Genomic DNA, 12,384 nt, shown 5'->3' with positions numbered 1-12,384 from the left:
ACAATGTTATGCTATTCCTCCATTTAAAAAAATGAAATCCTGTCATTTGCAGAACAGTGAATAAAACTGGAGGACTTGAGGTGAACTAAGTCAGAAAAACAAATACTACATGTCCCTTCTCCCACGCGGAGGCTGAAGGTGCCCGTCTGCTTGTAGCACAGTGGCTGCTGGTGGACTTCTGAGCTTCGGTGACAGCGCGCTGTGGAGGAATAAGCAACAGGGGGCTATGCACGCAGGCACCTTGCCTTATGGGACAAGCCGTGACACCTCCCACTTTTTGCCACACAATATTCATTTTTATGGTTTATTCGCTATTACTTGGGAGTCAAGATTTCCGTTTACCATGGTCTACTACCTTATAACTTACTATTCAAGCCACTTCCATAGAACTTTTGCTCTATTCTGCATCCCCATAACCAAAACTTCTCTGGATAACATCATTAACAATCTTTATGCAGCCAGGCATAGTGGTGTACACCTAGGACCCCATCACTCTGGGAGGCTGAGGCAAGAGGATCCCAAACTCAATCCCAAACTGAGCAATTGAGAATTTCTCAAAATAAAAAATACTTAAAGACCTAGGGATGTAGTTCAGTATGAAAGTCATGAGTTGGGACTGGGTATTTAGCTCAGCGGCATAAGCGCCTGCCTTACAAGCACATGGTCGTGAGTTCGATCCCAGGTACCGATAAAAAAAATAAAAAATAAAAGTCATGAGTTCCATCCCCAATACCAAATAAATAACCTCCATCTATCAAATACAGTTAGTATTTTAATTTCTATTCACACTTTTTTTTTTTTGAGACAGGGTCTTGCTGTACTTCAGGTTGGCCTTGAACTCATGGCAATTCTGCCTCAGCCTCCCAAGGGCTGGGATTACAAGTATATACCACCGCACCTGGTTTACACATTTAAATAATTTCAAAATGGGATGTTGTATCTAGAATTTAGTAGATTTCCCCCATTATTACAGATTAATATTTGGGTGCTTCTTTTGTCACAAATTTTATTTCCTGCCAGAAAACTTTTGTATCTTCAATCCATCTAGTTCTTTTATATATTTTAAATCACTTTTAAAAACTCGTTTTGTTACATCAAGGCCTTCAGCATAAACTGACTATCTTAATTTTGTTCTCTGAATTGACACAGTACATTCGTCCTATTTTCATCTATACCTAGATTCTCAGATACACCTAGATTTTTTTTTCTCTCTTTCATCTTTTTTGAGACAGGGTCTCACTATGCAATTCAGGCTGGCCTGGAGCTCACTTTGTAGCCCAGGCTGGTCTCGAACTTGACACCATCCTCCTGCCTCAACCTCCTGAATGCTGGGATTAGAGGCTTGCATCACCACGCCCAGCTAGATTTTCAGCTGGATTTTTTTCTCACCAATCTTGTTCATTACGTCAATTATTTTTCTTTTGACTTGACTCTAGTACCTTCAGAGTAGACACAGGTATCTGGTGAGAAACCCCTTCTCAGCAGTCTTATTTTCCTACAATTTTCTAACCTTCTATGTGAACTTTAACAAATTTTATGATTTGATGTCTTTTATTGAATTTATATATAATTTCAGATTTATAGCTTTACAAGAGTAATTATTCTTTATTTGTTTAAATCTTATCTCTCTTTATAATTCAGACTGGCTTTAAACTATGTAGCTTTAAACTATGCGGCCCAGCCTGCGTCTCGACCTCATGGTGATCCTCCTGCCTCAGTCTCCCAAGTACTAGGATTATAGGTGTGCATCACCATGCCCAGCTTTTAACTGCTTTTGTTATTTTTATAATGTATCTTGGTAAATTTATTTTTTCCTATTGTGAGTGAAATATTTTCCTACTAGCATTTCAAGGTATTTACTACTAGTAGTTTGTATATTCATCTAGTTTTTAAATACTGTATCAAAATCCCATGGCTTTTCCTAATCATGATTTCTTAGGCATATAATCATATCAACAAAGTTTTCTACTTTCCCATATGTGTAATGGTTATTTCATTCAGAAATCTTGTTACAGTCTGGGGTTGTGGCTTCATGGTAAAACATCTGCCTTCACATGTAAGGCCCTGGGTTAATCACAAGTACCGAAACGAAACAAAACTCTTGTTTCATCCACAGGTCCTCCAAGGTTAGTCTTTTTTTTTTTTTTTTTTTTTTTTTTTTTGTCTTTTTCATTTTTATCGGTACCAGGGATTGAACTCACGACTGCCTGCTTGCAAGGCAGGCACTTATGCCACTGAGCTAAATCCCCAGCCCCTAAGGTTAGTCTTTAATATCAAAGTAAGGCAGCAAGCCACTGCTGGTGGTTCTTAATTTTTAATTGAAATCTTTTACAGTTTAAAATAATTATGGTACGTTTCACAAATACGACGTTCCAATTTTTTACTTTAGTTGAGAATTATTAGAAATGGCTACTTTTGGCAAAAAAAGGAAAAAGAAAAGAAAAAAAGGGCCAGGGATTTATCTCAGGAGCATAAGCGCCTGCCTGGCAAGTGGGAGGTCATGAGTTCAATCCCCAGTACCACGGGAAAAAGAAAAGAAACAGCGACTGTTTACCAAAACCCTCTCAGCATCTAGTGATGCCTTACCTTCAATTATGGCTGACACTGACACAGCCCTGAACACAACAACACTCTTCGCCAAAGTATACTACTTCTCTTCTTCAAATATAGTTTATTTTGAGTTTTCACCCATATTTGTAAATGAGATTGGTCTATGGTCTGGTCCCATTATTTTCAGGTTTTTATATTAATATGTTACTATTACTTTCAGGTTTTCATATTAATATGTATGTAGATGTTTTCCTTTTAAAAGTTGGGGGTAGGGCTGGGGATTTAGCTCAGCGGCACAAATACCTGCCTGGCAAGCGTGAGGTGATGAGTGAGATCCCCAGTGCTAGAAAAAAAAAAAAAAGTTAGGGGTAGACATCAAATTATCCTTTTTGCAACCCTAATACTTTCTACATTATGAATTTTAAAAATGATTTTGCACCCTGTACTTATAATTTTTTTTTTTTGTCTTTTTCCTTTTTATCGGTACCAGGGATCGAACTCACAACTGCCTGCTTTACAAGGCAGGCGCTTATGCCACTGAGCTAAATCTCCAGCCTGTACTTATAATTGATGTGCTAGCTTTTTTTTTTTTTTTTAAAGACAAGGGTTTTGCTGTGTTTTTAGTGGGTATTTTGGTACCAGGAATTAAACTCAGGACTTTGTGCTTGCCAGGCAGCCACTTACTACTGCTGAGCTATAATCCCTGCCCTTCCAGTTTGTTCAAGGTGGCCCTGAACTCCCTAGTGTCACCCTCCCAAATGCTGGGATTCTAACAGGCACATGCTACATGCCCAGTCTGTGCTAGCACTTTTGATTGTCCTTGCGCTAGTCCTGGCCACTTAGATTTCTGGAAAAGCGTGTCTCCTCCAGCTCTGCAGCGTGTTGCTACCCAGAGCCAGCACTATCTGCATCCTTATCCTTCCCTCCCCAGCAACATCCTGCAGAGCTGCAGACTCTCCTTCTAAGCTCTGTGTTTCTTTTATGTATGTAATGGATGTGGCTGAGTCTTCAAGGTGATGGTCAGAGAAATGCGTGAAGGCACCAAGGGAAAAATGACAGGAAATCTGAAATGTCAGTGAGTTCCTTTTTGACATGTTTATTCTTACAGGCACAAGCTTCCGTTCTGCAATTATGCAATGTCCACCCCTTTCCCCTTTTCTACAGTATTTTGGAAAACCTGAGCTTCTAATAGAGTAAAGAATCAATCTGCTAGCATTGTGGCTGACCTCCTAGACCATAGTATTGTAAGAAAACAGTCACAGATACACTCGCACACCCGATCTGAAAACAGATTTTTGAGTGCGCAACAAATCAGGCACTTAAACCACAGCAAAATAAGAGTGGTGTCACTCTGCTTAAAAGATACACTTCTATCTTTCTGAACAGATTTGCAGTGTCCAAGACCAAACTAACAGGACACTGGGTGAAGATCTAGTTTTACTGTATTAAAATGATGTTTGCTATAGGACTTTTCTAAATGGATTTCTGCAAAAGATAACACTAGTTGGTTGGTGTGCTAAGCTGGATGTGATGGTGCGCATCTGTGATCACAGCACTTGGAAGGCAGAGGCAGAAGAACCGTCAGGAATTTGAGGCCAGGAATTTGAATCCCTGGAGTACACAGTGAGTTCAAGGCCAGCCTGAACCACATAGGAGACGGTCTCACAAAAAAAACAAACAAAATAAAATAAAGTCAAATAAAACCAAACCAGAACTAGTTGATTTGCTCAACATGACAAGTAAGCCCCAAACCAAGCAGCTGTAGGTGCCCTACATCCAACCCTGGGGGACAATGGCAATTAGGTCATCAGTGGTTTTTAACCATGACTTCAGTCCTCCCTGATGTGGAGGTCATTTGACATGATTTATGTGGCTTAAATCGCCACTGCTTCGTTTTTCCTGTATTTTAACAGTTAAGTTACATTAGCATGAAAAGCCTTTTGAATGAACATGGAAAAACTTTCTATAATTAAAGCTTCCAGAGAACAAGGAGTAAGTCAAGAACTAGCCCAGGAATATTGGGGAAGCGCTGAGCTGCCAGTGTCACCGAGCCCTCACATGTCCTGCCTCAACTGCCATGCTCACACCCTCAGATTCCCGCCACACACCCCTGTGGGGTCGGGCACAGCGATGTCCCACGGACCCTATGTTAAACTGTCTCCAAGTGCTACACCTCTGACGTTCACTGTGAATTTACTTTTAGTCGGCTTCCCTCTGGCTGTCACATTTCATATTTTACCCATCTCTAGCCAAACCCTTTCCATACTGGTGATTTGTTCAGGAGCAGAAATCAAGACAACTGAACTTGTTAGAATTGGGTATGAAGGGCCAGGGGTTTAGCTCAGTGTCTGCTTGGCAAACAGGAGGTTGTGGAGTTCAATCCCTGGCACAAAAAAAAAAAAAAAGAATTGAGTGTGAAGTAAAGATATGCAGACTGCCCAGCACATGGAGGCTGAGGCAGGAGGATCACTCCAAGTTTGAGGCCAGCTTGGGCTATATAGTGAGCTCAAACCCAGACTAAAATACACAACAAGATCCTGACTCGAAAATAAATAAATAAGTAAAAAGCAGACTCTGAAGATGAGGAGCTGAGGCACTCACTTTTGACAGTACAAGCATTAGGAACTTGGGTTTCTCCAGAAGGCAGTGCTGCTCCAAATGCACTGGAAATGAATGCAGCAGTCACTTCCTGTCTCTCCCATGACCAAATGAAACACCCCACTGGGTGTCGCCAGGCACACCTGTAACATCAACTACCTGGAAGCCTGGACACTGAACCCTGTCTCAAATTTGCTTTTAAAGGGTAGGGCTGTAGATGAGTGTAGAGCACCTGCTTACCAAGCATGCTAAAGTCCTGGCTTTAATTCCTAACACCACAAAATAAAATACCTACTCTGATCTCTTAAGAACCCTGGTAAGACCAGGCATGGTGGTGCACACTTGTAATCCCAGCACTCAGAAGGCTGAGGCAAGAGGGTTGCCATGAGTTCAAGGCAGCCTGGACTAGATAGTGAGTTCAAAACCAGCCCGAAATACACAGTGAGACCCTGTCTCAAAAATTTTAAAAAAAGGAAAACAAAAACCAAAAACCTGTTAAGCCACAGTTCCTAAATTCTTTCTAGGAGTTTCTAATGGGTGAGTCAGGATCCACAGGAAGGGCAGAGCCTCACAGAGCGGCAGCTGTCTTAACTGGCTTCCTGTAAACCAACAAATTAGGTTACGAGATACAAAAGCCCTGCAGTGACTCAGGGAGGCGCTGAACCCAGAGCTGAACCCCAGTGCTGCGATCGATACGGCGTGCTCTCCTGTACACACGATGACTCACTGGCGCCTCAGGCCTGCACACACTCAGATACCAGACATGTGTGCTGGGCGGCACCCGAGCTGAGCCAGCCGCGACTGGCTCCCTCTCCCAGCAGGAGAGGTGGCCCCAGCACCAAGCCTGTGCTGAGCAGGCCGTCACTCCTTCCTCCTCAGCACTGTGCCCACCCGCCCGGCGTCGCCTGGTCTCTAAGGCTCCCTGATAGAATCTCATGTTGTAGGGTAACAGTGCTTAAGACACTCCTATTGGCCTCAGGCTTCTGAAAAATCTGCCCAGGAAGGAAGCTATGTGGCACAGTTCTTTCCCATACCTTAACAGTAAAATCCAGTTTCTTTTCCAGTACTGGGCCTGAACCCTGGACCTCTGCAGTGAGCTGCACACCCAGCCTTTCTGGTTCTGTTTTTTTCACACAAGGTCTTGCTAAATCGCTAAGCTGCCCAAACTAGGTTCAAACTTGCTATCGGCCTGCCTCGGCCGCCCAGAGTGCTGGGATAAGGCGCACTCCAGGCTGCCTTTATGCTGCGGCACTGGAGACCCACCTAGCACACACGTCCTTCACACAGGGCTGCATCCCCAGACCTGTGTTTACTTTTTATTTTTGAGACAGGGTCTCCCTAGGTCACTAAGATGTCCAGGCTGGGCTTGAACTTGTCCTCCTGCCTCAGCCTCCCAGAGTTCTGGGATTACAGGTATGTGCCACTACCTCTGGCTCCACTGCTTGTTTGTTTATTAAAATTAAAGTTTTATGTGAGAATTCGTTTTCAACTTGTAAATATTCTTATTTGACAAAAATAAAAGTTGATTATTTCATTTGAGACTATAAAGTTTTAGTAAGTTTAACACTTATGAAATCTAACTATGGAAACTGCCAGAACGTGTTTTAGGTTTGGTTTTTTGAGCCAGTGCCTCCACTGAGTTTGATTCCCAGTACCAAAAAAAAAAAAAAAAAAAAAAAGGAAAGGAAAGCCCTTTTATAACCACAGATGAGCACATCAACTGTCTTCCAACCATATGACAAAAAAAACCCAGGTAATCCATTAGTCAAGTCTTAAAGGTGTTGAATAAAAGGTCTCAGAAAAAATAGTCAGAGCCAAAGAAGAGAGAGCAGCATTACCCCACAGCCCCCGCTGACCTGACGGGTGGGAGGAGGAGAGAGCAACAGCCTGGGCAAGACCCGGCAAACCTCCTCAGAAACAAAAACACAGACTACATGTGCAACTCTGCAATCCCTGCTGCTGGTCACAAGAAAGCCAGGTGACACGGAAAGCTCCTCCCACCCGGAAGAGCAAATCCCAAGGCCCCAGCACACCGGGGGAAGAGTCTCGGGGAGTGCGAGGAAGCTAGCTTCTGACTGGGGGAGGACTGACTGTGTAAAGGGGACTGATTTGACCTCGGCGGGGGCAGTAATATGAGCATCGCACTTTAACAACTCTTAACCGCAGGCTAAACATAGCAAATGTGTTTTAGATTCTCTAGTGAAGTTACTTGGAAAAAAACACTTTTTTGTATTTTGCTGTAATAGCTTAAACTAAAGAGAAAATGTTCACATAAACACAGTTTTGTTCCAGTCAGTACTCAGGTATGTTTTATTTTTAAATCACACTGTGGCAGCTGTGAGTTTAGCTGCCAGGGTCCTGCCACCCCGCCCCAGTGTCACCGAGCCAAGCAGTGTAAACACACATGCCCATCTCCTGTACGCAAACCTTTGACACTTTAAAATAACTGTTCCCATTAGAACTTTTACATCTAGTAGTATTCATTTTCATGAGGAACAATCTCTATAAGACAAAATTCATGTACCTCAAGTAATCCTTGACGTCAACATTTTTCTCAGTTCTCCTAAGAGTCCTTGGGGGGTAGAGTTCAGTGGTAGACCAGTGGCCTGTACTTCTGGACCCTGAGCTTGAGCTCCAGTACCATGGGGGGGGGGGGTGGGGCTGGGGATTTAGCTCAGCGGCATAAGCACCTGCCTTGCAAGCAGGTGGTCATGAGTTCGATCCCTGGTACTGATAAAAAGTTAAAAAAAAATAATGTAGGTAATGTTGAAATACTCATATCCAAATAGTTTTAGATCTACTGCCAAAATTTAGGTTTTCTCAATTAAAATGAGAGGAAGCTGGCCAAGGTGACTCAGTCCTATAATCCCAGCAATCTGCAGGCTGAGGCAGGAGGATCACCACAAATTCAAGGCCAGCCTGGGCTACTTAGTGAGTTCAAGACCAGCCTGAATTACACAGTGAGACTGTCTCAAAAATAAAAAGTAAAATGAGAGGAAGTGATTTTATTGCTGGAAAATACATTAATTCTCTAAAGACAGAATGGGCCTTCACAATTTAATTTCTACATAAATGTCTGAATATACAAAATATAAAATATAAACAGTAGTGTAGCAGGAAAATAAACGGGCAGAAATAATTATTCACCTCGTAATAATTAAGACCACCATTTCAAAGACTTTCTATATACCAAGAATGAGAAAATACTGCAAGACCTTACAGCATACGGTGGACCAGTCCCACACCATCACTGTTACACTTCTTTCTTCTTCAGGATGAGGGGACCCACGTTATCTCCCGTCAACTCATTGTGTTTGTTATGGGAGCCATCGCAGGCAGGGAACTACAGAGAAAAGAATTACAAGTGCTACTTTAAAACTATGATTAAGTAGAAATATTTGCCAAATGCTGTCACTAAGTACATTACTTGCTTAAAAAGATTCATCAGAGCTTTGTGCAGTGGCATTATCACAGCCACTAAGGTTTATCCAAGACACAATTATTGCTAATTGAAAACGATTCATCAGACAGTCTTAATACATTTATTTTACCACATCCTGCTACTAAAGCAAATCCATCCATCTAAATTGTTAAATCTCTGTGAGGCAAGATTTTAAATTAAAACCCTGGGCTGATTCTATGATTTTTTTTTTGTCTTTTTTTTATCGGTACCAGGGATCAAACTGACGACCACATACTTGCAAGGTAGGGGCTTATGCCGCTGAACTAAATCCTCAGCCCCAATTCTCTGAGTTTTTAAAAAGAATCAAAATGAGCTTTGTCTCTGTGGAGCTCTAAATTTGAGGGTGCCTCTTCATTCATCTTTAAAAAATGGAAATAAATTCAAAATCCACTGTAATGTTTTCTTACTAGAAAACTCATATACAGACTAAGTTTTTTGAAAAATTTTAAAAATGAATTTTAGGGGCTGGGGATTTAGCTCAGCAGCATAAGCACCTGCCTTGCAAGCAGGCGGTTGTGAGTTCGATCCCGGTACCGATAAAAATGAAAAAGACAAAAAAAAAAAAATGAATTTTAACACCTTAACTCACGATCCACCCAGATACAGGTAAGAATAACATTTAGTAGAGATTTCTTCTGTGCCTGCTGTGGTCTGTTTTTGGGGGGGCAGGGCTGAGACCTGCTGTGCAGCTAGGCCTGCCCTCAGCTAACCCACTGTCTGCAGCCCCCCAAGTGCTGTGACTCAAGGTCTGCATTACACTCAGGTTTTTTTCATTCCTTTTTTGAGACAGGTCTTGCTATGTAGCCCAGGACAGCTTTGAAGTCACAGCAATCCTCCTGGCTCTGCCTCCAAGATGCGTGGATTACAGGGTGCAATACACATCTGGCCTGTTTTGGGAGAGGGCTGGAGGGTTGAGACAGGACTTCACTATGTAATGCAAGCTGGCTTCAAACTCACAGCAACTCTCCTGCTTCAGCCTTCTAAGTGCTAGGATCACAGATGTATACTACTAAGCCTGGCTTCATTCATTTTTAAAAATAAAATTGGTGTCACATTATCACCTGCTTTTCTTGTATTAAATCAGGATCTCATTAAATATTCCTTAAATATCATATTCCAAAAACATGATTTGTTTATAGCTCCTGGATATTCCATTTGTATTATACTATAATTTTCCCATTATCAGATAGTTTCTAAAGTTTATTACAAAGGATGTTGAGATAAACAACATTGTGCTTACACTCTCAAATAATGTATGATCAAAGCAGCACGGGCAAACAGGCCCCGTCAACCCTGACACTTCTCATGCCAGCCCCGTATCCTCCTGGGCGGCCCTGATGGGCTTTGTCCTCTCACTGGGCCCAAGCTCACTCTGCAGAGCTAGTTTCTCCCTCGATCTTCACTTTTACTTTCTCAGACTTTGCCACTGTCAATCAAATCATCGTAGGACAGCCACCCTTTACCAGCACCTACTGTGTGAGATATTTTACAAAGCCCGAAAACACATCTGCAATACTGGTGGGGTAGCAGCAATCACGGGGGGCGAAGTGCGCTTGGGAACAGGACTTCACACTGGACGCAGCGGAAAGCACCCCAGCAGACCGCAGACCCCGAAGGCAGAGGCAGAGGCGGAAACACGTCTTACCGTCTTGGAGCGCCAGCACCGGCAGTATGCTGCTTTCGTGAGACACAGATCTTCGATGTTTATTTCATTCACCACCTTGGGGTTTTCCTTCTGGATCTTAAGGTTTATCAAGCTATCCTTCTGTTGTTTCTTCTTCGGGAAGAACGGGCGGATGGCGAGGTAGCCGAGCAGGGCGAGCACGCCCAGGAAGGGCAGCAGCCGGAGCCATTCTGCAACTGAAGATGCACAGTCAGCCGCTCTGCCACTGCCCGCTGCCCACACTACAACCCTGAGGTGCACTCGCATCAGGCCCTACTCGAGAAGTGCAAGCGAACTTGAGACTTAGGAAGTAGAGCTCAGCATGTCCATGGAAGCCAGGGTCCGTGTCTAAACCCCCCGGCCTCCTGCCTGGGCCGGGCTACACCTAGGCTGTGCGGTGCTGGCCTGGCAGGGCCCAATGTCTAGCCCAGCCCGCTGATGGTCAGGCACAGCTCCAGCGCAGGTAATGGGAAACACTCGGCTGCGAGTAGTTACCACCCTCCCTCCCCGGGAGGTAGCACAGGGAGAGGGGTGGCTGCAGCTGCCTCTGCTACCTCTGCTTTGCAGTCTTCCGCCTGCCCTGCCTGCCCTGCCTGCCCTGCCTGCCCTGCCTGCCCTGCCTGCCCTGGACTGGACTGGCTGCCGACTGCGCCGGGAGGGCTGCACACTGAGAACCAAATAAGCCTCTCCTCCTTGAAAGACAGGGGTCGGGGCTCTCGTCCCAGGACCAAGCAAAGACACTGTGTTTGTCTCTACTCTTATCAGGAACTGCAGCCACCATAATAATAAACAGAACTCAACTGTGACATATTTTATATGTTTATGTTTAGCAAACATTTTCTTTTTTTTTTTTTTTGGCCATACTAGAGACTGAACCAGGGTTTGTACTGAGCTACTTCTACAGGTTTTTTTTGTTTTTTTTTTTTTCCAATTGAAACAGGGTCTTGATAAACTGCCCTAACTGGACTTAAACTTGTGATCCTTCTGCCTCAGCCTCCCAGAGTAGTGAGATTACAGGTGTGTGCCATGATGCCCAGCTGCAACTTTTCTCCTTATCATGTCCAAATCATACAAGGGCCAGGGTTATAGGTCAGCGGTACAGGCACCTGCCTGGCACGCATACACTCATGATTTCAATTCCTGGAACCAAAAAAATTTAAAAATAAAATAAAACCATACAAAAGAATATCCATACTTTTTTATCACTGATTTATAATTTCTTTTTTGAGGGGTCTGGGTGGAGACGAGGTCTCACATGTAGTTCGGGCTGTCTTTGGACTCGCTATATAGCCCAGGCTGGCCTCAAATGCCCAGTGATCCTCCTGCCTCTGCTTCAATTTCTTTTTTCTTCTTTTCTTTTTGGTAAATGTTCCTAAATTACAAAATGTTGTGTATGTTCTCACTGTAGAATAAAGCTCATCTGTGCTAAGATGGAATAAAATGGTGTGTGGGGCGGGACATCACTTTGCCTGTGGACACAAACACGTCAAGACTCGTCAGACAGTGGTGGGCGGGGACTCGGGGCGGGGACTCGGGGCGTGGGCCTCACTCGTCACGCAGGGCCCTCCTTGCATGACATCAGGGGTTGTGCAAGTCATTTTTCTAAACTAAAGCCTGTGTTCTGGTGCAACTGCAGTGCTGGCACTTTTGAGGTGAGTGAGTCAGTTCTGGCTCACACTTTGAGGACCTGAGGGGCCAAACGATTCGCCGTTGCTCCTTTAAGACGAGTGTGCTCCCACACAAGCATCAAGTCTCTGTGAGGATCCTGGTTTGAAATCAAAGGTACTACATGTATTAACTGTACAGAAATCCTGTTTGCCTTCCTTCGCTGAGTGCCTCCCAGCACCTTGCTAGGTGCTAGGCAGAAATAGCCACATCAGGGAAAAACAGGAAACTGCACTAAGGCGCGTGCTAATGAATATGGCTGGGGATGTGGCTCGGCGGTACAGCACTTGCCTGGGGTTCAATCCCCAGCCCCAAAACAAACAAACCAAACTCACAAAGTAGACAAGTACTGTACAAGAAAAAAGGTATTACCACTGACAATAAATGAAGCCACGCATGGTGGTATACACCTGTAATCCCAGCTCTATGGAGGCTGAGGCAGGGG

The 12,384-nt window shown here is 43.9% G+C and overlaps 1 protein-coding gene and 1 pseudogene across 7 annotated transcripts in view; one reads left to right on the top strand and one right to left on the bottom strand.

Annotated features, from left to right (window-relative positions):
* The window catches only part of Cisd2 (CDGSH iron sulfur domain 2), a 68,298-nt gene that overhangs the window by 46,022 nt on the left and 9,892 nt on the right, over positions 1-12,384 (bottom strand). For 2 of the 7 annotated variants that reach the window (XM_005002889.4, XM_023564335.2), the window contains exons 2-3: positions 10,257-10,471; positions 8,364-8,491 (exon numbers count right to left, since the gene is read on the bottom strand). In XM_005002889.4, coding sequence (XP_005002946.1) covers positions 8,402-8,491; positions 10,257-10,471 — 305 coding nt within the window. In that variant the 3' untranslated portion in view covers positions 8,364-8,401. Of the gene's footprint in view, positions 1-6; positions 200-390; positions 2,894-7,429; positions 8,492-10,256; positions 10,472-12,384 lie in introns of those variants that run through there. The other 5 variants (XM_013150582.3, XM_013150583.3, XM_003468057.5 and 2 more) reach the window with 4 other exon arrangements.
* On the top strand, positions 8,597-8,765 carry LOC134470399 (U4 spliceosomal RNA; annotated as a pseudogene).

The sequence above is a fragment of the Cavia porcellus genome, unplaced genomic scaffold (genome assembly GCF_034190915.1).
Source record: "Cavia porcellus strain 051 isolate PalLab524CR breed Dunkin Hartley unplaced genomic scaffold, mCavPor4.1 scaffold_14, whole genome shotgun sequence".
NCBI classification, from domain to species: domain Eukaryota; kingdom Metazoa; phylum Chordata; class Mammalia; order Rodentia; family Caviidae; genus Cavia; species Cavia porcellus.
This window is presented reverse-complemented; position numbering and strand designations above follow the sequence as displayed.